The 27,183-nt window shown below is 37.2% G+C and overlaps 1 protein-coding gene across 5 annotated transcripts; it reads right to left on the bottom strand.

Annotated features, from left to right (window-relative positions):
- Positions 1 to 7,677: 7,677 nt before the first annotated feature.
- Positions 7,678 to 25,647, bottom strand: LOC122752973 (zinc finger and SCAN domain-containing protein 23-like). Of its 5 annotated transcripts, none has more exons than XM_044000010.1 (5): positions 25,462 to 25,547; positions 24,615 to 24,875; positions 16,348 to 16,856; positions 15,939 to 16,086; positions 7,678 to 9,011 (listed from the first exon to the last, which is right to left on the bottom strand). In XM_044000010.1, exons 3-5 carry the CDS (start codon positions 16,747 to 16,749, stop codon positions 8,410 to 8,412), a joined length of 1,152 nt encoding a protein of 383 aa, XP_043855945.1. In that variant the 5' UTR covers positions 16,750 to 16,856; positions 24,615 to 24,875; positions 25,462 to 25,547; the 3' UTR covers positions 7,678 to 8,409. The 5 variants fall into 5 exon arrangements, with proteins under 5 accessions (XP_043855945.1, XP_043855943.1, XP_043855947.1 ...); XM_044000008.1 differs by lacking the exon at positions 25,462 to 25,547 and adding an exon at positions 24,997 to 25,108; XM_044000012.1 differs by lacking the exons at positions 24,615 to 24,875; positions 25,462 to 25,547 and adding an exon at positions 25,587 to 25,647.
- Between the last annotated feature and the right edge of the window lie 1,536 nt (positions 25,648 to 27,183).

The following is a 27,183-nucleotide window of genomic DNA, read 5'->3' as shown; positions in this document are numbered from 1 at the left end:
AAGCCATGATCAAAAAAAGAGCCTAGACATCATCTTCCAAGAAATTTCAGGGAAAATTGCCCTGACATTCTAGAAACAGAAGGTAAAATAGAAATGGAAAGAATCCACTGATCACCTCCTGAAAGAGACCCCCAAATTAAAACATCCAGGAATATTATAGCCATATTCCAGAATTCCCAGATCAAGAAGAAAATATTGCAAGCAGCCAGAAAGAAACAATTCAAGTACTGTGGAGCCACAATTGGGATAATACAAGATCTAACTGCTTCTACATTAAAGGTTCTGAAGACTTGGAATATGATATTCCAGAGGGCAAAGGAACTGAGATTACAACCAAGAATGATCTACCCAGCAAAATTGTATATAATCTTTCAGGAGAAAAAATGGGAATTCAATGAAAGAGAGAACTTTCAGGCATTGGTCATGAAAAGACCTGAGTTGAATAGAAAATTTGACTTTCAAATATATGACCCTAGAGAAGCATAAAAGGGTAAACAGGAAAAAGAAAGTATAAGGGATATTAAAAGCATAAACTGTTTGCATTCCTACATGAGAAGATGATACTTATAACTCATAAGAACTTTCTCATTATTAGGGCAGCTGAATGGAGCATATTTAGACAGAAAGCACAGATGTGAGTTGGATATGAAGGGATGATATCTTTAAAAAATAAAATTAAGGGGTAAAAGGAATGCACTGGGAGAAAGAGAAAGGGAGAAGTGGAATGGGGGTAAAGTGTCTCACATAAAAGAAGCAAGAAAAAGTTTATGGAGTGGAGGGAAAGATGGGGGAGATGCAGGGGAGTTAGTGAACCTTTTTCTCATCAGAATTGGCTCAAGGAGGGAATAACATAGACACTCAATTGGGTATAGTAATCTATCTTACCCTGCAGGAAAGCAGGAGAGGAAGAGGATGGGGGAAGGTTTGAAAGAAGGGAGGGCAGATTGGGGGAGGGGGCAGTCACAAGCAAAACACTTTTGAGGAGGGATAGAGTGAAAGAAGATAGAAAATAGAGTAAATATCATGGGGAGGGAATAGGATGGAGGGAAAGACAGTACTGTGAAAAAAATTGAAGCAGAGGCAGGAGCAATGTAAGATGATGAGGGTGATGAGGATGAGGATGATGACAATGATAAAACCTATGGTACTTACTTTGCTGGGCTATTGTGAAGAAAATTCTTTGTCAGGTATAAGGTACTATATAAATGTTATCTATTATGTTATCTATTATTGTTGCAATAATCAACGTTATGGGTTTATTGTAAGAAAATCTCTCTTTAAAGTACTTATAAATGTAGTTTAGTATTTAAAAAATGATGAGCAGGATGCTATCAGAAAAACCTGGACTTATATGAGCTGATGCAAAGTGAAATGTACTGTATACAAAATGGCAGCAGTATTGTAGGATGATCTGCTGTGAATGACTTAGTTACTATTTTCAGCAATGCAGTGATCCAAGACAACTCTGAAGGACTTATGAGAGATGCAGTCCATCTCCATAGAGAAGGAACTGGTGGTATCTGAATACAGATTGAAACATAACTTTTTTGTTAGTTCCCTTTTCTAAAGTTTTTTTGCTTGTTTTCTTTCATAACCTGACTAATGAGGAAATGTTTTGCATGACTACACATGTATAACTTATATTGAATTGCTTGAGTTCTGGGGGGGGGGAAGGAGGAGAATTTGGAACGCAAAAGTTTTAAAAATCGATGTTAAAATTTGTTTTTACATGTAATTTGGGAAAATAAAATTCTAAATAAATTTTTAAAAAAGAATTTGGTCTGGTGAATTTTCTATATCTGTTTGGAGTTGTGGGCAAAAACAGAGAGGAAGCTTGCTGTACTACTTCCTTCTACTCTATCTTGGTTATATAAATTTTGTAATAATTTTTTACTTGCTCTATACAATAATCTTTTGTAGTTTGATTGATATGCTGAATAAGTATACTAATTTAAGTAGTACTGACCCTTTTTATTATATTGGAATAACAGCCAAATAAAGTACTTTGCAGTTCAATTTATACATTTAGTGGGTAGCATCTTGGTAGAAAGACTCCTTAATATTTTACATATTCTGTAAAGATTTTGAATAGAACTTCTTTTTTCTATTTCCTCCTGTTGAGTTTTGTTGGTAATACACAAGAATGGGTATAGTTTATGTGGAAGCATATTGGTTATTGGTTCAATTAATTTTTCATTGACTGGCACTTTCACAACAAATTGTCTGTAAAAAACAATATTTTTTCCTCTTTGCTTTTGTTTATTCAATCAATTTATCTCTTTTCTTATAGTTAGCATTTCTAGGATTGTTAAAATAAGTGTGGGGATAATGGGCATTCTTGCTTATCTTTGATTTTATTTAATTATTTGTAAAACTAAGGAAAGGAACACTTATTACCATGCCTTCTTGTGTTTTTAACAAACAGATGTTAGATTTTTGTCAAAAGCCTTTTTAGCAGCTATTGATATAATCATGAAGCTTTTATTTACATCAGTCACATCATTTATTATATTTATATTCTTTCTTGCATTGAACTAACACTGCATTCCTAATAGAAATCCAGTCTGGTTATAATACGTACTTTTTCTAATACATTGTCGTTGCCTGTTGCTAATATTTTATTTAAAATTTCTGAATCAATGTCCATTAGGGATATTGGTCTATAATTTTCTTTCTCTGCTTTTTCTTACCAAAAGGTCCCTTCTTTTCCTGCTGTTGAAAGCAGCATGTGTAATATTGGGATTGGTTGTTCTTTAAATTTTTGAAAGAATTCAATTGTAAATGCATCTGATCCTAGAGGTTTTTTTCTTTGAGGATTCACTTATGACTTGTTCAATTTCCTTTTCTGTTATTGGGTAATTTAAATAATCTATTTTGTCTTTTGTTAATCTGGGTAATTTATATTTTTATAAATATTAATCCATTTCCTCTAAGTTATCTTTTGTTAATATAATTAAGCAAAATAGTTTCTGCTCACTTCCTTTATTTCCTCTTCAGGTGTTGAGAATTTTCCTTTTAAGTTTTTGATATGAACAATTGGGTTTTTCTCTCTGCTTTTAAAAAAACTGATTGGCAGTTTGCCTATTTTACTCATTTTTTAAAAGCTCCTAATTTTATGTACCAATTCAATGGGAGAGTTTTTGCTTTCAATTGTTTAATTATCTTCTTTGAATCTCAGAATTTCTACATTAATCTTTAGTTGGGGTTTTTAGATTTCTTTTTTCTAGTTTGTTTTAGTTGTATGTCTAGTTCATTGTTTTGATCTTTCTTTTGTTGATAAAAGTATTTAAAGAAAAAAAATTTTCCCCAGGGGCTACTATAACTTCATCCTGTAAGTTTTGGTATATTGTCTCATTATTGTCATTTCTCTTTGATGAATTTTTTTGTTGTTTCTCCAGTTTGATCCATTGATCCTTTAGGATTGTTATCTAGTCTGTAATTTTAAATTTTTTCTTCAAAGTCTTTTCATTTAATGTAATTTTATTGCATTGTGATCAGTAAATAATATGTTTAGTATTTTTGCTTTTTGCATTTTTTGGTGGTCTTTATACCCAAATACATAGTTTTTGTAAAGGTGCCGTATACAACTAAGATATATGTAAATTCCTTTCTCTTCCCATTCAGTAATCATCAAAGATCTATTATCTCTAATTTTCTATTTCTATTTTTAACTTATTTATCTTTTATTATAGTTATCTAAGTCTGAAAGGGAGTAGATTGAGGTCCCCTACTATTATAATTTTACTGTCTCTTTCTCCTTGCAATTGAATGAACATTTCTAAGTATTTAAATACTATGCTATTTGGTATAAATATACGAAGTGTTAATATTGATTATTTATAGTACCATTATGCATAATGCATTCTTCTTGCTTGTATTTTTTTATTGTGTGTTTACTGTCACCTTCTGTGAAATCACAATTGCTACCCATGCATCTTTTAAAATTACAAATGAAGTAGAAGCAGCTAGGTAGTGCAGTGGATAAAACACCAGCCCTGGATTCAGAAGGACCTGAGTTCAAATACAGCCTCAGACACTTGACACTTACTAGCTGTGTGACGTTGAGCAAGTCACTTAATCCTCATTGCCCCTCAAAAAAAAGTTAAAACTTAAGTGTGGTAGATGACTCCAGTCCCTCATTTTAACTCTGTAATTCTGTCATATTTCAAGCCATTTTCAAGTCATATCTCATCATACCATCCACCCTACTCAAACTATAGTGGCTTCCTCTTGCTTCTAGGATCAAATGCAAAATCTTCTGTTTGGCATTCAAAGACTTTTATAACCTAGCCCCCTTATGCCTTTCCAGTCTTCTTACATCTTACTCCCCACCAGATACTTTTTGACCCAGAGACACTGGCTGCCTAGTTGGTCCACTACAAGACACTCCATCTCTCAGCTCTGGGCTTTTTCTCTGGCTGTTCCTCATGCTTAAATGCTCTTTTGTTTTCTGCCCTGCCTGCTGACTTTACTGGATTCCTTTAAGTCTCATTAAAATCCCATCTTTTACTGGAAACTTTCTCAATCCCTTCTTAATTCCAGTGCCTTCCCTGTTAATTATTTCCTATTTATCCTGTATATAGCTTGTTTTTGTATATATTTGTATGCATGTTGTCCCCTCCATTAGATTACAAACACCTTGAGAGCACCTCTTTTTGTATCCCCAGCACGTAACATAAATCGTATTGTACTGTGCCTAGCACATAGTAGGTACCTAGTAAATATTTATTGATCGAAATGCATTTTTAAAATAACATGTTGCATTCTGTTTTTTAATCTATTCTGCTATCCTATCCTGTTTTATGGGAAAGATCATCTCACTCCTTTTTATGGTTGTGATTATTAATTGCATATTTCCCTCTCTCCTGTTCTCAAATGCATTTCCTTCATGTCACTCTCCCCCTTACTTTACAAATAAAAGAGAATTTGCCTAACACATGATCTACAAATGAAATGTTCTTTCTTACATTGCCCCTCTTCTCTTCCTTTTAATCCATTCCTGATCCCGTTTTTACTTTCTTCCTTTCTTTTTAAATCTCCTTTCACATTCCACTCTCCAAGATAGTTTCTTTTGTTTGTGACTATTCCCTTACTTATTCCTCTTGTACTTCTTTCTCTCTATCCCCTCCTTTTTCCCATTTGAGTGTGATGTATTTCTATGGTGCTGCTTCAACCTCTCTCTACATGTGTGTAGGGGATCTGGGGAGGGGAGATGCAAGAGATATAACTTTGTTCAACCTTTCTTTGTCTGATTCAGATGAAAGTGAGACTCATGGAATGCCTGTTCCTTTCTCTCTGTTTAAATATTGATTATCTTATAAACTACTATTATGTGAGGCAGTGATTTCCCTCTTCTTATTTCCCCTTTCTTGCTTATCCCTTCCATTTCCATATATTCCGTATACCATCAAAACAGAACAAAATCACTCCCAGGCCATCTGTCTCACTTATTTGCCTTTCTCTATGACATCTGAAGATATTAAAGTTCTGACAAGGCATTTTTTTTATTATTTCCCTATTAGCATATAAACTATCCCCACATAGTCCCTTTCAATTGAGCAAATGCACCTTTTTGTGTTTGTCTTGACAACTACATTCAATGTGTATACTTAGCTATGGTTTTTTCATAAGGAATACTGAGAAATCCTTTATTTCATTAAAGGGACATTTCTCCCCCTGTACCATTGTACTTTGCATTGCGTGTTTGTAAGCCTTTATCTTTTGCCTTTTAAAATATATTTCAAGCTCTTCTTTGATAGTGGCAACTGCTAAGAATTGGGTGGTCCTTACTGTGGCTTCTTGGTACTTTAATCTTTGGTTGGCTTCTTTCAGTATTTTTTTTTCTTTGACCTTGATCTGGATTTTGGCTATGACATTCCTGGGATTTTTCCTTTCAGGAGGTGACCAATGGGCTCTGTTTTCACTTTGCCCTTTGGTTCTAAGAGATCTGGAAGTTTTAATTTATATCATATTCAACTCAACCCCCCACACCCTTTTTTGTGGGGCATGAATTTGAGGTAGTCCAATGAATCTTAGATGACTTTGTCCTGTGTCCCAGGTTAATTGTTTTTTATATATCTTGCATTTTTTTCAACTTTATAAAGTATGTATTCCTGGAAAATTGTCCATAAATCAAATTTCTTTATATTGAATTTTTCTATTCATTTCTGCCATTAAAATTTTTGGTGTAAATACATAATAAAAATTATATTCAAGATTTAAAAAATAGTCACATAAAATAAAAATTAGTATTTTTCTGATAATAGTAATTCCTTAAATTACTCACAATTAGCAACAAACCTAAAGAAAAACAATGACACTACAACAAAACAACACAGTGTACTGAAGTTACCCAACTTCTATTAAGTACTCCTCCCCGTTCTTCTAAAGTAGGATAGGAGTTGTTGCTCAAGTTCTATTTCCTGACATGTTATGGAAGCTGATAGCTTTTAAATACATAGAGGATAATGTGGATCGTAAAGGGGATTCAACAAAAATATAAAAGGTCAACAAATTAAAATACAGCAATGAAAAAATTTGAAGGGCATATATTGGGCCATACAATATTAATAGTGGAAGTGCAGATTTATTGAAACATAGCTGAGATTACCATATAATGAAATTATATATTAATTTCCCTGATTTATAATTCAATCATTTCACTTTTTTTTTTTTTGGCAGGGGCAATGAGGGTTAAGTGACTTGCCCAGGGTCACACAGCTAGGAAGTGTCAAGTGTCTGAGACTAAATTTGAATTCAGGTCCTCCTGAATCCAGGGCCAGTGCTTTATCCACTGCGCCACCTAGCTGCCCACTCTGACAGTATTTAAAGCCATTTTCTGAAAACAGAGCTTATCAGCTCCACAAAAGTGGTAATCATGTCTTATATTGCTTTATCCCTTCAGCATATCTAGTATAAGACTTTGTACACAGTAGTTATTCAATCAATGTTGTCCAAAAAAAGAAAAAAAGTTTACCTCTGGGCGAATATAAGATTGATATATGGGAACCTTGGTGATTGTTTTAAAAAGGAGTGCTGATGATATGCAGGCTTATGAAAAACTATCATCATAATTATCTGTGATGACAAAACTATAAGTAAGCTATAGTCCCATCTAAAGAATCTGGAGAGATACTAAAGTATATATTTTCCATAATTCTGAGAGTACTAATTTAATTCTATGAAGGATAGCCTGTCATGGCTTTCTTCCTTCTGCAGTTCTAAGAATATGTCACTATACTAGGAGGCATGAATGGGATCAGGCTATTGAAAATACTAAGTATTTTGGTTTTTCAACTTTCTTTTACAAAGCAGATTAACAGGTATTAAAAATGGACTGAGAAACTTAATGACTGAAAATTGAAGTATACAACTTTCCCTTTTTTGTTTTTCCTATCTCATGGTTCTTCCCTTTTGTTCTGATTTTTTTTCACGTGACTAATATGGAAATATATTTAACATGATTGTACACATATAACCTATTGCTTGTTTTGGGGTGTGCAGAAAAATTTGGAACTCAAAATCTTTTAAAAATAAATGTTGAGGGGCAGCTAGGTGGCGCAGTGGATAGAGCACTGGCCCTGGAGTCAGGAGTACCTGAGTTCAAATCCGGCCTCAGACACATAACACTTACTAGCTGTGTGACCCTGGGCAAGTCACTTAACCCCAATTGCCTTACTAAAAAATAAATAAATAAATAAATGTTGAAAACTATTGTTACATGTAATTGGAAAAAATAAAATACTATTAAGTGGAAGAGAGAGAAAAGAAAAGAAACTTAATGGCTGAAGGGCACCTTTTGAGCACCAAGCAGATAAGCATATTTGATATTCATTCTAGGGAATACACTATGATTGAGTTGTATGGAAGCAGTACCCTGACAAAGCTGTTATTATCAGTGTAGCATTTTGAATTTTCTTAAGAATGTGGCTCCTTCTGAATTGAGTTCATTACATTATTAAAATATTCATTTACATTATTTAAAATAAGCACCTATCTCAGAGAATGGTTTAAGCACCACCACTACGTTTGCCTGGAAGATTATACTAAAAAGTTAAACCCAGCTAACACCCTCTCATTCTCAAAAAAGGATTAAAATTAAGAACTGATTCCCCAGATAAACTGCCTACAATTCTGTCATCTGTAAATTTTGTCCCACTTATTGCACAGCACAGTAGATAGAGAGCTCACCTCAGAATGAGGAAGACTTGGGTTTAACTCCCACTTCTGACACACACTGGTTTTGTGACCCTTCACAAGACACTTAACCTACCTCTCAGTGTCCCCAGTCAACTCTCTAAGACTATAAAGTGCCAAACTGCATTGGTAAAGAGGGTTTCCTTATTTAGGCGTTCCCTATACCAAAGAAACAGAAGGTCTAGCCCCTCTCCTAGTCCCTACTGTAAGGAGCTAGCTTGACTCAGCCACTGTGTGAATTTTCCGATGCTGAATAAGGTTGCAATGATAAATGAAGTTCTTCCCACACTCATCACATTCATAAGGTCTTTCTCCAGTGTGAATTCGCTGATGTTTGATAAGGACTGATCGCCGGCTAAAACTTTTATTACATTGATTACACTGATAAGGTTTTTCTCCAGTGTGGATTCTCAGATGATGAAAAAGCCCTGCATTCTGACTGAAAGCTTTGCCACACACGTTACATTGATATCGTTTCTCTCCTGTGTGGAGTCTCTGATGTTGGAAAAGGCCAGACCTCTGACTGAAGGCTCTCCCACACTCATCACATTCATAAGGTTTCTCTCCAGTGTGGGTTCTCTGATGTTCAATGAGGATGGAATTCTGAGTGAAATTTTTCCCACATTCACCACATACATAAGGTCTTTCCACTGCAGGGTTCCCCCGTTGTCTTTCTGATTTGCTTTCTTGCTCACATGTTTCTCTACATTCAGGACCCCGGAGAATATCAAAATTCAGTTTGTCAATTCTATCCATTTCTGTAGAAGTCTCCTGCTTTGGAGCTAACTCTCCATTTTCAATGCTGGTCTTGCCATCTAAAATAAAAAATAGATTATACACATATCAACTGTTCTCTAGGTCTGAAGAAAGGTCTCTGAGGGTAGGAGTTGAGGTAGTCAGTATTTTAGCTGGGACTTATTCTCTGAGAGCACATGATTTGACTATGACTACAAAAGTTTTCTAACATAGAACAGAAGTTCAAATAGAATCAGATAGGAAAGTAGGAATAGTAATATGTACTATAAATAGGCCAGATAAAACGAGCAAAAATTAAAACCTGACAGATAATCACAGTACAAAAAGATGTTTACTTTTGAATAGTTTAATAAATTCATTAGAGGCTACTTCTATTCTCTTCCATCCACAAGACAAGGAAGAGAAGTAGATATATTCCTTGTTTCCTACTACTGCTTTATTTTAATTAAATTTTATTTTATTTTCAAACAAAGACCAGCCTTCTCTGCCTCTCACTTCCCTCAGCACCACCATTCCCTTCCTCCACCATTGCGAAAGAAAAAGAAAACCCCTGTTACAAACATGTGCAAAACCAAAAATCTCTCTAGCCATGTCTAAAAGAGGTATGTCTCAATCTGCGCTGTCCATCCCTTCTATCAGGAGGTAGGCAATATGTTTCACTATGAGTCTTTGGGTTGATCAGAGTTCCTAAATTTTGTGAGGTTTTTAAAATATTTTGTTTAATTAACCTAGATTTATTTCTCCTTGCTGCTGCTATTACTAGCAGCTTCTGATCTTCTTCCTTTCTCATAGCCCAGGGCCTCTCTTCAGGAAACTCCACTACCAATGTGCAGGTCCCCTTCTCATTCAACCTTGGATTTTCAACAGGAACTGCATAATAACAAGTAAAGCTGCCATTTAATACCTGTCCCCATTGAAGTGCCCTTGTGAGTCTCAGGGTGACTCATATCCTTCTGAGATTTACTCTTGCCTGGTGCACACCTTCTCCTATGGTGCTAGAGTATGCCACGCAGCATGCTCTTGATCCAACTGTGTCTCCATTGTCCAGTGACTTCCCTGTCCATCTCCCTATACTAAGTTTAGCCTGACAAATGACTCATTGTACCTTTTTCTGACTTTCCCCAGTAATATTCAGTCTGGTGCATTTTCTTGATCTTTTAGGTATAATTTATGGAGAGGAACTTACTGCATTATTTCCTATTACTCTACTATCTTGGCACTACTTCACAGACTACTATTTTCTAACCACTCCTCTACAACAATCCTTCATTTTTTATTTTATTTTATTTTTTGCAGGGCAATGAGGGTTAAGTGACTTGCCCAGGGTCACACAGCTAGTAAGTGTCAAGTGTCTGAGGCCAGATTTGAACTCAGATTCTCCTGAATCCAGGACTGGTGGTTTATCCACTGCAACACCCAGCTACCCCAATTTTTCATCTTTTTAAGTTCATACAATACACATATTCTTTCTATCCCCAGTGTTAACATAGTACCTGACACACAGTAAGCATTTAATAATGCTTGTTGGTTAACCCACAATAGCTTCATAGCTATTAATAGAATTCATCTACTATTATAGTTAAACTTCCTGTTACTCTAACCCTCTAACAACTATCTAGAAGCCAAGAATATTGAATATAAATCTACAGAGGAAAAAATGTACCTTTAATGAAATACAGGCCTTCTGAAACATTCCTGATGAAAGGCCCAGAGCTATGTAGAAATTTTAAAGTTCAAACAAAGGAGTGAACAGAAACATAAAAAAGTAAACATGAATTAACAATGATAAAGGAATAAATGAGGATAAACTGCTTACATTCAAATATGAGATGATAAAGTATCCCCTCTGAACCCCATCATCACCAGGGATTATAGACAGAATCTAATCAAGGGAAGCCTAGAAATGGTTATTCTTGATGATCTGAAGAGAAGAATGGAAAGAGATAGGAAGAAGAATACACTTGGAGAGGGGAAAGGGAAGGATGGTTAGGGAAAATTATCTCACATAATCCGGGTGCATAAGTAGACATCTATACAAAGGAAAAAGGATGGGGATGGAATGGCTGACACCTGAACCTCACGCTCATGTCAAATGGTCAAAGTAGGGAAGAATATATATATATATATACATACACACACACACATATATATATATATATATACATACACACACACACACATATATATACACATATATATACATATATATACACATATATATATATATATATACATATATACATATATACCCACACACAGGTGAGTAAAAAAAATACATTTCATTCATCAAAGATGGAAAAGAAGTGGAGAGGGGGAATTATAGGGAAAGAATAAGAGAAGGATTACTCTAAGGATGTAAAAAATATTTATTGCTCTAAGTTGGCAAAAAATGGGAATCTAAGTAGGTACCTGTAATTGGCAAATAGAAAGTTATGGGGGGAGGAGGGACAGAACCCACAAAAGGACAGGATGAAATAATTTTCCAGCCAAAGACACTTTAGAAGGTCAGCAAGAAAGGTCTGTTGTACCAGGTTGAGAGTGGGGTGTAGCCCAATGCAGGCCACACTAGTGCAGATCCAACCCTAGTGCAGACCCAGGCCCAGAAAACCAGCAGCAGGAATTAGGAACCTCTGAATCAGCAGCAAAACTCAGCCCACAGACAGTAAGGGGGTCAAACAACTGGCCATAAGGAGATTACAGGGGTCTCTTTGCTATTAGTGAGGCTAGAATCAGTTGTTTTACCCATACTCGGATCCAGGTCACAGTCTTGGGTGGGGGTCCCTGGTTGGGGAAGGAGCATAAGCACACAAGAGCTTGCAACCATAGTGAAACACTTTTTACAGTTCCAGGGCAGGAAAGCAGGCTTGTAGTTGCTTGAAGACCAGAGCATAGGCCAGGAGAGTAGTAAACATATCTCTCCTTAAATCATACACCTTGGAAGAACTAAGGACTTACAAATTCCTAGAAATATCTCAGAGAACAGCTTCTCAAACCTCTTGAAGCTTGGGACAGTGTGCCCTCCACCCTGGAAGCAGTGCCCCACTTTAACAAAGAGTCCAAAGTCAAGAAGTAGGCTGGAAAAATGAGAAAACAGAAAAAAATACTGACCATAGAAAGTTTCTATGGTGACAAGAAAGATCAAAATACACACACAGAAGATAATAAAGGCAAAGCTCCTACATCCAAAGTTTCCAAGAAAAATATGAATTGGTCTCAGGCCACAGAAGTGCTAAAAAAAGGCCTTTGAAAATAAAGTAAGAGAAGTAGAGGAAAAAATGGAAAGAGAAATGAGAGTGATACAAGAAAATCATGAAAAAAAGTCAACAGCTTGGTAAAAGACCCACAAAAAATACTGAAAAAAATAACACCCTAAAAAACAGACTGGACCAAATGGTAAAAGAGGTACAAAAAGCCAATGCCTTGAAAAGCTGAATTGGCCAAATGGAAAAGAAGGTACAAAAACTCTCTGAAGAAAATAATTCCTTAAAAATTGGGATTGAGCAAATGGAAGCTAATGACTTTATGAGAAATCAAGAAACAATAAAGCAAAAAAAAAAGAATGAAAAAATAGAAGGTAATATGAAATATCTCCTTGGAAAAACAACTGACTTGGAAAATAGATACAGAAGAGATAATTTGAAAATTATTGGTCTACCTGAAAGACATGATCAAAAAAAGAGCTTAGACATCATCTTCCAAGAAATTGTTAGGGAAAATTGCCCTGATATTCTAGAAGCAGAAGGTAAAATAGAAATTGAAAGAAACACTGATCACCTCCTGAAAGAGATCTCAAAATGAAAACATCCAAGAATATTATAGCCAAATTCCAGAGCTCCAAGGTCAAGGAAAAAATATTGCAAGCAGCCAGAAAGAAACAATTCAAGTACAGTGGAGCCATAGCACAAGATCTAGCAGCTTCTACAATAAAGGATCGTGGGGCATGGTATATGATATTCAGGAGAGCAAAGGAACTGGGATTACAACCAAGAATCACCTACCAAGCAAAACTGGGGGTAAATGGGAATCAATGAAAGAGAGGATTTTCAGGCATTCTTGATGAAAAGATCTGAGCTGAATAGAAAATTTGACTTTCAAATACAAGACCCTAAAATTAGTCCTGCAAACAACTTGCCTTAATTGGTTGGGTAGATTAGTTTATCACTAATGTTGTAATCCTCCACCTTTATGTATTTTTTTTTTTAGGCAATGGGGGTTAAGTGACTTGCCCACGGTCACACAGCTAGTAAGTGTCAAGTGTCTGAGGCCAGATTTGAACTCAGGTACTCCTGACTCCAGGGCCAGTGCTCTATCCACTGCGCCACCTAGCTGCCCCACCTTTATGTATTTTTAATGTTTTTTTGATAAGTGTATCCTTTACTTCAAGGTTGTACAAACTGTTGAAAAGCTACCTTTTGTGTTTTCTGCATTGTTGTACTCTTCAAATGGCTCCTTTTTAATATGTTTTGTTACCTTGTTACACACATTTTGTACTTCATGTCTACACTGTTTCCCCTTAAATGTATTTTATTGGATGGTTACCTGCTGTTGAATTCAATAAATTTGTTTACTTGATTATTGCCATTAATGAAAAAAAATAAATAAAATACAAGACCCTAGAGAAGCATAAAAATGTAAATAGGAAAAAGAAATCATATGGGATATTAAAAGGTTAAACTGTTTACATTCCTACATGAGAAGCTGATACTTGTAACTCATAAGAACTTTCTCATTATTAGGGCAGATGGATGGAGTATATTTAGACAGAGGGCACAGGTGTGAGTTGAACATGAAGGGATGATATTAAAAAAATAAGGGTTGGGGCAGCTAGGTGGCGCAGTGGATAGAGCACTGGCCCTGGAGTCAGGAGTATCTGAGTTCAAATCCAGCCTCAGACACCTAACACTTACTAGCTGTGTGACCCTGGGCAAGTCACTTAACCCCAATTGCCTCACTAAAAAAAAATAAATAAATAAGGGTTGAGGAAAGAGGGATGTATTGAGAGAAGGGAAAAGGAGAAGTAGAATGGTGTAAATTATCTCACATAAAAGAGGTGCAAAAGAGCTTTTACAATGGAGGGGAAGATGAGGGAGGTACTGGGGAATGAGTGAACCTTACTCTTATCAGAATTGGCTAAAAGAGGGAATAACATACACATTCAATTGGGTATAATAATCTATCTTACCCTGCAAGAAAGTAGCAGGGGAAGGGGATGGGCGGGGGGGGGGTGATAGAAGGAAGGGCAGATTGGAATAGGGGGCATTCAGAAGCAAAACACTTTTGAGGAGGGACAGGGTGAAAGAAGATAGAAAACAGTAAATATCGTGGGGAGAGATTAGGATGGAGAGAAATACAGTTAGCAATAGTAACTGTTAAAAAAAATTTAAATAAAGTTTGTCTGACAGGCCTCATTTCTCAAACATATAGAGAACTGAGTCAAATTTATTAAAATAAGAACAATTCCCCAGTTGATAGATGATCAAAAGATATGAAGTTTTCAAATGAAATAACCAAAGCTACCTATAGCTATGTGAAAAAAAAAATGCTCTAACTCACTACTGATTGGAGAGATGTAGGTCAAAACAATTCTGGGGTACTACCTCATATCTATTGGACTGGATAATAGGACAGCAGAGAAAAATGACAAATCTTGTAGGGGATATGGGGAAAATGAGACATTAATACACTCTTGGTGAAGTTGTAAACTGATTCAAACATTCAGTAGAGCAAGTTGGAACTATGGCCAAAGGGATATAAAAACCATGTATACTCTTTGACCTAGTAATACCACTACTAGGTCAGTATCCAAAAAGAGATAAAAAACAAAAAGTTGCATTCGAAATTGAGGAGATGTCCATCAATTGGGGAATGGCTGAACAAATTGTGGGATGAGATTGTGATGGAACACTATTGTGCTATAAGAAATGATGAACAGGATGCTACCAGAAAAACCTGGAAAGATATAACTGAGCTGATGCAAAGTGAAATGTACTGTATACAAAATAACAATAATATGGGATAATATGATCTGCTGTGAATGATTTGATTGTTTTCAGCAATGCAACGATCCAAGATAACTCTGAAAGACTTAGGAAAATTCAATCCATCTCCAGAGAAAGAACTGATGGTGTCTGAATACAGGCTGAAGCATATTTTTTTTAGTTACTTTTTCTTGTTTTTTTTTTCTGTTTTCTTTCACAACCTGACTAATGTGGAAATGTTTTGCATGACTACACATGCATAACTTATAATGAATTGCTTGCATTCTTAAGGGGGGTGGGGAGGGAGGAAGAGAATTTGGAATACAAAGTTTTAAAAATCAACATTAAAAATTATTTTTACATGTAATTTGGGAAAAATAAAATTCTAAATAAATGGGGGGGAAGAAAGAAAAAAAGAAAGTTATGGTATATAAATGTGATAAAATACAATTTTGCTAAAGTCTTATCAGTGTAATGACCAACCACAATTCCAGAGCACTGCTGATGAAACATGCATGGAATGTAGAAGGAGATAAATATTCTTTTTGGACATGGCCAATGTGGAAAGTTGTTTGGATTGACTATACCTGTTTGTAATTGGTTTAGCTTTTAGTGTGTTCCCAATTGGGGGGTGGGGAGGGAAAACTTGAAGGGGAGAGGAAGAAGGAAGATTTTGGCTGATTAAAACAAAAAAAATTTTTTTTAACTGTTATAGAGAAAAATTGGAGAAGGCAATTATGCCACGGGATCATTCATTGTTAACAGATTAACAGTTCTTGTCTATGAACATTCACTAGGTCTTGGAGAGCCCTGTTATCATAAAGGCAGTCTTTATAATGGTATTTTACCTGTATCCTATTTCAAGGTTAAAGACAATACTTGTCTAGCAAATCAAATCCTGTTTATTCTGTAGAGAGAGACTCTCTGTAGAATCTCTTCTACAAAAATACTCAGAGAATGTCAAATTATAGGGGGTAGTGGGTTTCCAGATGAAATTTTGCTTCTCACCAATTTCTTTAACAGGATGCATCTCCTGTGATTTACATTGGATCTGTTTTCCCAAGGGCTGGAACTGAACATTTGGTGACTCCTGTGTTACTTCCATAGGCATTATTTCCTCCAAGAACATCTCCTGTTTATGAGCATGAGTTGGAACCTGGGGGCAATTAAATATAGTCAGATTTGTGAGGCAATTACCAAGAATCAGAGTTTAAATATCAGAAATTAGAGCATAAAGAACTGAACAAGTGTCTAACTTTGGGGCCTGGAGAAACAAAAAACAAGAGAAAAGTTAAAATACTGAGAACAGATTGAACCATGCCTACTAATTATCCTTGCATCCCTGTTTCTCTTTTTTTTTCATCCAGTTGGTTCAAACCCTCATTCTCCTAAAACAACTCACACTTCCATTTCCCACCTGTTCTCCTGGCTCATCAAGTTCTCTCTCCAAATCCTCCAGCACAGTTACTGCTTCCTCTCCACTCACTGGACGGTGTTCCCACACCCAGGTCTGGAGCTCCTCTGGAAGAATGTTGAGAAACTGCTCAAGCACCAACAAGTCTAGAATCTGCTCCTTTGTGTGCACTTCTGGCCTCAGCCACTGAAGGCAAAGTTCTCTAAGCCTTCGAAGAGCTTCACGAGGCCCAGGGGTCTCCTGGTAACAGAACCGCCTGAACCGCCTCCGGAAGATCTCTCTAGTGTAAGGGTTATTTGTCTGTAGTCCAGATTCCTGCCCCCACATATGATTCTCCTCCTCCACCTTCACTGTCAGAAATTCCTCCTGCTCCTCTGGAGCTGGGAGAGCCAAAGCTGCTGCCATTTTAGGGTTGCAAAGTTTAGGAGGATCACTTCCCAGGGTAGGTGATGGGGAGGTGGTGTTTTTTCTTTATTTTCCCTTGGTCATTTCTTTGGGGGCAGTCCAGGGACCTAAAGAATAAATTGTTAACATAGAAAAAGTATAAATACATTAAGAACCTAATAAAAAATAGACTCTGGGATAATGAATTAAAAATAATAAACCTCAATATCAGGAAAAATCCCCAAGCATAAGATTAATGGTTACTCTATATGATAAAGTCAATACAAGATAAATGAACTGCCCCTAAGACAGAAGAGAAAGGTTAGCATATATACAAAAATATTCGTAGCCACAACTTTTTGAGTTGGCAAAGAAGTACAAACAAAGTTGGTGCTCATTCATTAGGGAATGAACAAATAGTACTGTAGTAGATTATTATGGTGGCATAGGGAATAACAAATATGAAGGACGCGGAGAAACTAGATGAATGAGTAAAAATTTTAAAAGCACATATTGTCTGGAGCTTAGAAAGACACACATAGGGAAGTGGTGACCAGAAAGAGGAGTTTTGGTCTCAAAATTAGAAGGCTGATGAGTACAACTAGAAGAGAATAGTCTGATGCACCCTGTTCCAGGGGAAATAGTAATTGATTTGATCATGGTTCATAGTTCCAGGAGGGAGCAAAGTGAAGCACTACTCTGGGAGTAATCAATAATCAGGACAGTGAGATTCACGGGTAGAAGCTCTACCGAGACATGGTGAGATTAAGGTAGTCCAGGAGGTCTTGGAGGAGGTGGTCCAAGGCTAATTCCTGAACTATTACTGCATTGACTGGTTGGGTCCTCAGAGGGCAGCTGAATACTTCTCCCCTCAAAGTTATAAGGAAAAAGCTATAGTGCTAGTGTTTCTAGAACTGTCATGAGCAACTGTTGGTAGACTCTCCATTCATTATCAAAGTTAATTAACTTCTAAAAAGACTAAGCAGCTATAGCAAGGCTAGTTAGAGTAACATCCCCCAAACCAGGGGCACAATCTCTCCAAGGGAGAGTGGACTCTTTCCTGGAAAAAACATGTAACCACAGGACATAATCATAACTCCAGGTTACAGCAAGTCCTTTTTCCCTTCATGAAATTCTCATGACATTCGTGGTGCAGTTAAATGAGCTAATATATAGGGAAAAGTAGGCCCAGGACAGAACTCTGAGACAATAAATAAACTGCATTTGACAAAAGCATTCTTAGTATGTTGGCTATTACTGGGGAGGGAAATTCATTCAAGGATACAAAAGAGTCTAGAAAGGCCAATAAAAATGACTTATTAATTATAATTTATTGCTATTAAGAACATCTTAATGCTGTCTTCTCCATTACATTGATTATTAGAGAGAGGAGGCTATGATAAAATAAGAAAACCTTTAAGGCTATCTTGAAAAAAGTATAACAAGTTTATATTTATGTAGCATTTAATGGTTACAAAGTATTTTATAATGTTTTACTTGATACATTAATTTTGTGAGAAAAATAGAAGCTTTAATAAGAAGTATTCATGTCTCCATTATTATGATCCATGATAACAGTTCATCATATTTACATAAAGTTTTATGACTAGATAATACGTTTCAGAGATCAAGACCATGTAATAATGTAAGCTCCTTGGAAATACAAAGTTTAATTCTTTGTCTCATATCCCCAGTGTTTGGCATAGAAAAAATATCTGTGGATTTATTGACTGATAAAAAAGAAACACTTCTGTGTGATGGTAAGATCTAAGGTTCACCAACACTGGGGTAGAAATCTGGAGTGAAGTGAAAAAGTAGGTCATGGGAATGAAGTGCATTAAGGAATTAGAAAGTTGAGGCATTTGAGAGAATATCAATATTTAATATTTATGTTGAAATACCCTAGAAGGAATTGGCATGGAGAAAGAAACTATGAACCAGGAGCTGAACTTACTGAAAAAAGGAGAGTGAATATCCTGGGAATTGGTAAATAACAACTAGGACAGTGAATTTTATGCTTCCACCAGCTGAAAGGGTGAATTTTTTATGCTTCCACCAGCTGAAAGGGGTGAATTTTTCCTCCAAAGAATCCACATCTTGCCCCAATTTTTCTTCTTTGGGAATAACCAATCTTCACCATGATCACTGCAGGACAGTACGCTCAGAGGTCCAGTACACAATCAATTTTTTTTTTTTACTTTTTTTTTTTTTTTTTTAGTGAGGTAATTGGGGTTAAGTGACTTGCCCAGGGTCACACAGCTAGTAAGTGTTAAGTGTCTGAGGCCGAATTTGAACTCAGGTACTCCTGAATCCAGGGCCGGTGCTCTATCCACTGCGCCACCTAGCTGCCCCCACAATCAATTTTTAATAGTATAAGAGAATTTGGAGAGTATAAACTATATGCATTTGAAGTAAGTTAGTAGTATGCAGTCTCGAGGTACTCAACTAACATAACAGTGGAAAAAGTACTTAACCTAAAGTTACAGGGTGTGATTAAAATCCCACTCCATGCTTACTACATGTGTGACCCTGGAGAAATCACGTAACCTCTCTAGTAGGCTTGTTTCTTTATCTTTAAAATACAGAGGTTGGTCCTATGATTTATAGTATTAAACTGACACTTTTGTTTATGATATGTTTACTTATTTTCCTGGTCAACAGTCCCTTCTTCTAGGGAACTAGTCCTGACATCTGTTGGGGGAAGCTGTCTTAATCCTACCTCCAGGGCCCCCTTTAGCCCAAGTTTTCTTAAACTTTTTCCACTCATGACACCTTTTTGTCTGAAAAATTTTACATGACCCTGGTATGTGTGTATATATATATATATATATATATATATATATATATATATATATGGAGAGAGAGGTGTGTGTATATATATATAGAGAGAGAGGGGGGTATATAATGAGTATGCAAATGAAATATTTACTGCCAATTTTTTTTGCAGACCCCCCCCCCCATTCAGTTATACAACCCTACATGGGGTCACAACCCACAGTTTAAGAAGCTTTGCTTTAATCTATTTACTATCTAGAGAAGTGAGCTTCCCTTTCTTTAGCTTCAAGGAAAAGGGACTTCCCTCACAGATACCTGATCTGCCAACTCAACTGGTATCCCTTGGATTATGTGCACAGGAAACTTATCAGTCTTTCACTTAATGACAATACAGATTCACTTAGTGAGAATTCAGATTCCTTGATATAAGATTGGGAGCTCCATCAGAATATCCTAGGTTCCCTTTTCATTTGTTTTCTTTCCCTTTTAAAAATTTTGATAAAGTAGCTCATTTTTTGTAGAAAAGATGAAGAAATATGGACTAGATGATAATAAAATTCTACAAATTTAGAAGCAGATAGCTAGCTAGAATATTATTATTATAATTAGTAGTTGTGCTAGTCATATTAGTAGTAGTAGTAACATCTAGCATTTATTTGTTGTTGTTGAGTCATGTCCAACCCTTCATGACCCCACTGACCGTAGCAGACCAGGCCCTTCTATCATCCACTCCCAAAGTCTGTACAGGTTCATGTTTGTTGTTTCTATGATACTATTTACCCATCTCATCCTCTACTGTAAATTTTTCCTTTTGCCATTAATCTTTCCCAATATCAGAGTCTTTTCCAATGAGTCCTGTCTTTTCAGTATGTAGCCAAAATATTTAAGCTTCAATTTCAGTATTTGGCCTTCTTTCCAGTGAATAGCCTGAATTTCTTTAAGTATTGACTGACTTGACCTCGCTGCCCAAGGAACTCTCAAAAGTCTTGTCCAGCACCACAATTCAACTTTCCTTATAATCCAACTCTCACAGTCATACACTGATACTGGAAAAAACATAGCTTGGAATATATGGACCTTTGTTGACAAAGTGATGTCTCTGCTTTTTAATATGGTGTCCAGATTTGCCATAACCTTCCTTCCAAGGAGAAAAGTCTTTTAATTTCATGGCTGCAGGTGCTATCGGGAGTGATCTTTGAGCTCAAGAATACAAAATCTGACACTGTTTCCATTTCTTCTCTCTCTCTTTTATTAGGAAATGATAGGACCAATTGCCAAGATCTTCAGGGTTTTTGTTTGTTTTCTTTTTTTTTTAATATAGGACTTTAAAGTTTGCAAAACACTTTCCACATTATCCCAGTTGATCCTCACAAACTCTCTATGGTAGGTACTATTATTATCCCCATTTTACAAATGAGGAATCTGAAGCTGAGAGAGGAGAAATAGCTTGTTCTAATGGTGAAATGTCAACATGGCAAGATGTCTCTAGTGGAGTACCTCAGGGATCCCTGTGGCCCCTGTGCTGTTTAACATTTTCACCAATGACTTCCATGCATCTCAAGTCTGGAGATGAACAAACCTGGGAGGGGTGGCTAGCATACTGGATAACAAGAGTCTGGATGCAAAAACATCTTATATGCTGAAATATTGGGCAAACTCTAATCTGTTAAATAGGTACAAAAATTTAACTTCTAAAGTACTAGTTGGAGGAGGCATGATTAGACACCATTTCGTTTAGAAAAGATCTGAGATCTCCTCAAGCCTCTTTCCATTTCAATCCAAAAGAATTTTCCTAAAATCAAATTTAACTTCCTCTGTTTGACAGTTAAAGCTCTTCACAACCTGACCCATTCCTATATTTCACTCTTCTTACACAATGCTCCTCTCCTCACACTCTATGATCCAACCATACTGGTCTGTACATGTGACACTCCAGTCTCCCACCATCATAACTTTGTACTCGCTGTCCCTAAGCATTACCTTCTATAATGAAGCCCTTCCTAACCCACCCTCCCACCAGTTACTAGTTCACTCCCCTCCCAAAACTACTTTGTATTAATTTTATATTCATGGGGCAGCTAGGTGGCGCAGTGGATAGAGTACCGGCCCTGGATTCAGGAGGACCTGAGTTCAAATCTGACCTCAGACACTTAACTAGCTGTGTGACCCTGGGCAAGTCACTTAACCCCAATTGCCTCACTAAAAAAAATTAAAAACAAACAAACAAAATTTATATTCATTATATGTGTGTATTCATGTTGTCTTCCTCATTAGAATATAAGTTCACTAAGGGCATGAATAGCTCCCTATTTGTTTTTTATCCCTAGCACTTGGCACAGTGCCTGGCACATAGTAAATACTTGTGGACTGAGTCAGGGGTGGGAACCAAAAAAGCTAATGAGACTTTGGGTTGCATAAAGAGGCATTGCTTTCATGAATAAGAAAGTAATAGTCTTATTGTATTCTGCCCTGGTCAGACTTCATCTGGCATACTGTATTCAGTTCTAGACAACACAGTTTAAGAAAGGCATTAATAAGCTAAAAATTATCCAGAAGAAGGGAAGCAGGATGAGAAAGGGGCTTGGAGCCATGTTATATAAAGTTTGGTTGAAAGAACTGGAGTTACTTAGCTTAGAGAAGACTCAGGAGGAACATGACAGTGCTGTCATTTGAAGGAAGGATTAAACTTTTTCTGTTTGGCCCTGGTAGCCAGAACCAGAATAAATCAGCAGAAGTTGCAGAAAGGCAAATTTAGGCTTTATGTAAGGAAAAAAAAAACTTCCTAACAATCTGACCTGTCCAGAGGTAGAATGGGTTCTCTTTAGAGGTGGTGGATTTCCCTTATAAAGTCCTTTCCTTTCAGGTGTGAGTTGGACCAGATATCCACTGGATTCTCTTGCATTACCTTTTCTAGCAGACCAGTCATCTAAGACTTTCAAACCATTCTAATTTTTTTTCCTCCAAACTCACAGTATGTCCCAAAGCTATATGCAGTCCTGAGTCACAACTATTTTTGGTCTATTGCAAATGTACATCCCTGGCCTCTGGTGTACCTCACACCACCAGATACACAATAAATATTTCTTTATAAAAGAAAATATATTTTAATACATGTACATTTTAGCTCCTTCTATTCATCATACCTCTAACAGAGTACTCTAAATAACAGAAAACAGATACCTAAAATACTCTCATCAATTCAAATTTGAGCTCAAGAACTTTCAAAAGCTTCTTAATGTTTAATGATTATGAAATCAAAACTCTACAGTTTGGTAGTCAAAGTCCTTGACAATCTGGTACCAATCTTTGTTTCTGGGATGCTCTCCACCTGCTTCCATACTCGAATTCTCAGCCCAGGCACGGTGGTGTCCTTGATATGCCCTGAACAGCAGAAGGCAGTGTAAAGAACATTGAAACAGAATTTAACAGCCTCTGGCTCTAATCCTGAACCCAGGTTGAGTTTGTTGTTTGTCCTTCATTCTCCGAGAGGGACATGATACCAGGATGTGAAATCATGATTTGCAATGAATTGGATTTAAATGAGGAAGGACTATGCAAAGTCACCAGCCTCACTCTCTCCTCCACAGCCATCTGGATCCAGTGACAACATATACAACAGTACAACTTGAGGCAACTGGGGTTAAGTGACTTGCCCAGGGTCACACAGAATAGTAGGCATCAAATGTCTGAGGCAGATTTGAACTCAGGTCCTCTGGCCTCCAGGGCGGGTGCTATATCCACTGTACTAACTAGCTACCTTAGCTGGCTTGGTAACCTTGGACAAATTACTTAACCTTTCTGGGTCTCAGTTTCCTTCTCTGTAAAATAAGAAGATAGGACTAGATGATATCTAAGGTCCTCTTCTACTTTCAAGCATCTTTCCACTTTTGAACATTCTATTTCCCTCCTTTACTCAACCATATCTTGCTTATCTTCAGGTACGAGGTGGTGAAGACTTCCCCAATTATTCCAGACCACAATGATATTGCCCTAATTTGATTTCCCACAACTTACTATTTCATAATCACTCAGATACAGACCTGTATTATCATTTTTTTTCTGTGTTTATGCCTTATCTCAGACCTGTATTATCATTTGTTTTTTCTGTGTTTATGCCTTATCTGCCACCTTATTCACAGGATTGTTGTGGAGAAAGCACTTTCCAAACTTTAACATGTCACACAATTGTGAGTTACTGTGACTGTCTCACAACTAGACTATAAACTCCAGCCAGTATGATCATCTATTGTTTTATCTCCTATAGCACCTAATCCATTAGTAGGTGAATATATATATATGTACATATATATGTATATATATATATGGTATTGAAAAAATTCAAACATTTGAGTAGGTTTGTAGATCTACAACAGAGCCAAATATGCATTCGGTTATGGATCTTCTTTACTATTAAATTCTAACCTGACTGAAAGGAGAATAAGCATCCATGCATAGTAGCAAAGGGAGTACTTCATTCGCTATGAAAACCAGGTTGTGATCAGAGGTAACTTAATTAGTTATTACAGGATAGAAAAACAGAGGAAAAGAAAGTATTTCATAGCACTAAATAATTATAGTGACCAAGCTTAGCACCAGATAGGAGTTGAAAAAAAAAATCTACCTTCTTTTATTAGAGTTGGGGGAACTATGGGTGTGGAATATTGCATATACTAGCTTTTTAAAGGTAAATTTGTAAATATCTTGTGTTAAACACCTATTTTATGTGGAGGAAAATGATTATCCTATACCTGATTTACATTTTACACTGCATGAATACCTTTTGAAATGGATTGGATGTATTAGTTTTGCTGAATGCTGTTACAAGGCAAAGGTTTACTAACAGGGAGGAGTATATTTGAAACTGCATATAATATAAAACAAAAACTATGATAAAAATGTATAAAACAAAGAATCTTTGATGGAGTCGAATGAGAAATGACCAGGATTATACTCTTACTTGTACTATAAATTTACTTTGTCACTTTGGGCAAACCATTTACTTCACTTCTCTAGCCCTGTTGCATCTGTCAAATGAAGGATTTGGCCTAGAGTCTAGACAATGTCTAAATTCCCTTCCAGCTCTTATACTCTATGATTTTATGAATACTTACTTCATACTTCTGGAACACTTGATGTCACTGGTGTGTCTTTTTTCCACTGATGGAGATGGAAACCTCTCTCCATCTTAGGAAATGGTCTTTTTGAGTTTCTATCGTTGTAACTTCTGGGTCAGGAACCTCTCCACACTTAGCTAGGTTGGTCCTTCATACACAAATACTTTACCTGCCCACACTGGAAATCCTGGAAGAACCCTGAAGAGCTCGTGTTCTGCTGGCACATCCTACCTTTCCCCAGACCCAGGCACCTCCAAGCTACAATGAGGCATCACAATAAAAACTTTAGCCGAGGTAGGACTTTATTAAACTACATTCAAACTAGCTTGAAAAATCTTGGATTCAAATTAGCCCTGTTTACAATGCAAATTAAACCCACCGTAAAGAGGTGGGAAAAGTCAGGCGATGAGACCGAAAGGTACAAAAAGCAGAAAATGTTTCCATCCCATCCAAACAGTGCAGGGGCTTCCCCAGTGAAAAGCGCAGGGCGCGCTTGGAGCAGCGGGTCACTGGCAATCCCCGGTCTCCAGCGCCTTCAACAGGCTTCCTCCAAGGCTCCGCAACATCAAGGGGAGCCACCCGGGACCCAGGGCCCGCAGCCGGACCTGCCCGGACCGAGGCTACACGAAGGACGCGAGGCGTGGACAGATAGTCCGCCTCAGCCCCAGAGGAGCTTACGATCCCTCACCCACCCGGCCCCACCCGGGCATCATCGAAGCCCTTGCCCCACTCAGCCTCTTCTCCGAGAAAGCAGCGCTTCCGGCTGCAGAGGGAGGGACGGAAGGTGGTGCGTGTCTTCCACACCCCGACCTGGGACGGTCCAGAGGGACCCCATCCCACTCACCGCGAGCTTCCGGGGTGTTTGGGGAAGATTCAGCACTGGAGAGGGCGGGACCCTAGGATACAGACCACAAGCCTCTGAAACCCCTGACAACCACGACTCCGGAAGTAAAGCACTAAGGACAATACCTTAGTCTGTCTCCTCTAGGACACCCGGAGGCCTCCTCATCTCGGTGATCCTCCCCCACGGCTCAACTGAAGCGAGTCCCATTAGCCACAGTTTGGTGCAGCTCATACAACACAATCTCCTCTATGACATATCTGTCAAAAATTCTGGGCTCCCAGCCGATTGGTTCCATCTTGGAGGTTTCACAATCATATAGTTTGTGAACCCACCCAGGGCTTCACCTTGGAACATAAAAATTCGCAGTTTTACCTCTATCCTGGCTTTACATAAATGGGCAAGCTGGGATCTGGACATTTCTACGCCTCCATAAAACAGTGCACAGTTCCCATTCAGGATAAGCATGGGTGATCAAGGAACCCCTGATTTCCTAGACTGGGGCAACTCCAACATGAGGCTGGACTGATGCTGGAGGATAGGAACTTTGCTTGAAAGGCATTAGAAGCTTCTCTGATTGGTCCCCATTGACTAGATTTGTTTCTTGATGATTGGCTGACTGAGGCCCAGGATGATGAATTTTCTTTCCATTTTGGACAGTTTTTCCAATAGCTTCCATGGAATGAGGTGGGAAAGATGCCTTCAACTTCACACTCTTCCTCACCTTCACTCCAACCCTGCTAGTTGGAAGTCCCAGGAAGAGAAAGTATTGGAAGTCATGAAGGAGGGAGATGGGCAGGTGTTTCTTGACAAGAGTCCCTTCTCCTGGGCCTCAGGCAAGAGACAGGTGTAGTCATTAGAGACCAGTGAAAGGAACTTAATGTGTCCTCCCCTAGGAAGGGGCCATGGTACATATCCAGCTCTGTGGAAAAATGCTTCAATCTAGCAATTTGAGAGATCCCCTTATTACCCTGTTACAAACCCAGGTTGATAGTACATCAAATATAGGGATATATTTTTTAAATTAACCTTTAACGTGATAAATATGCAAACAACTCATCCTAGAGCTCATAAACAATTCAGATGCCCCTCTACTACATTCCAGTGAGCTTCACTTATATGGTGATCTGAATGTATAATGCTACCCTGAGTGAGGATCACTAGAGCAAGGGTATTCAAAATTTGGGGATTATGCTTCCCTTTCTAAATTTTTTTGAGTATGCATCCCCAAATGCCTATAAATTATACACATGTGCTACTTAATTATTTTATATAATATAAAACATACACAAAAGTAGAAATTTAAAAAGGATGTGATAAAATGAAATAATAATTTAAATAATTTTCATTTTGTTGTCAATAAAATTACAAAAAAATCTTTTTTGCTGTTCCTAGAAAAAATAGTTGGTGTGTAGCCTTGGGGTACTATATTGCTAATATTACTAAAATTGCTAATATTAATAGTATGTAGCCTTTCCTGAGACTCAGGAAAATTAAGAAGAAATTGGGGGGAAAGCATAGATCATATGACAAACTATGGAGGACTAGATATTTTCTCTGATACCCAACACCTCTCCAACCTCTCCAGAACAGAAATTGTGCACCAAAGATAAAGCAACTTCAACTGTCCTCACAGTACTACTCAGAACCCAAAAGAAGGTTAAAAACAACACCAATACCACTATATGAACTGATGCCTGCTCTGAGCTCATATACTGTTCTTTA

Source organism: Dromiciops gliroides, chromosome 4 (assembly GCF_019393635.1).
Source record: "Dromiciops gliroides isolate mDroGli1 chromosome 4, mDroGli1.pri, whole genome shotgun sequence".
NCBI classification, from domain to species: domain Eukaryota; kingdom Metazoa; phylum Chordata; class Mammalia; order Microbiotheria; family Microbiotheriidae; genus Dromiciops; species Dromiciops gliroides.
The sequence above is the reverse complement of the archived record's forward strand: the minus strand, read 5'-3'. Positions and strand labels throughout refer to the sequence as shown.

Coding starts and splice junctions, on each gene's coding strand:
- LOC122752973 (XM_044000012.1), bottom strand. CDS start 16,749: ATGGCAGCAGCTTTGGCTCTCCCAGCTCCAGAGGAGCAGGAGGAATTT. Junction 16,087..16,347: donor TTGATGAGCCAGGAGAACAG/GTGGGAAATGGA, acceptor AATTGCCCCCAG/GTTCCAACTCATGCTCATAA. Junction 9,012..15,938: donor GCATCCTGTTAAAGAAATTG/GTGAGAAGCAAA, acceptor TTTTTATTTTAG/ATGGCAAGACCAGCATTGAA.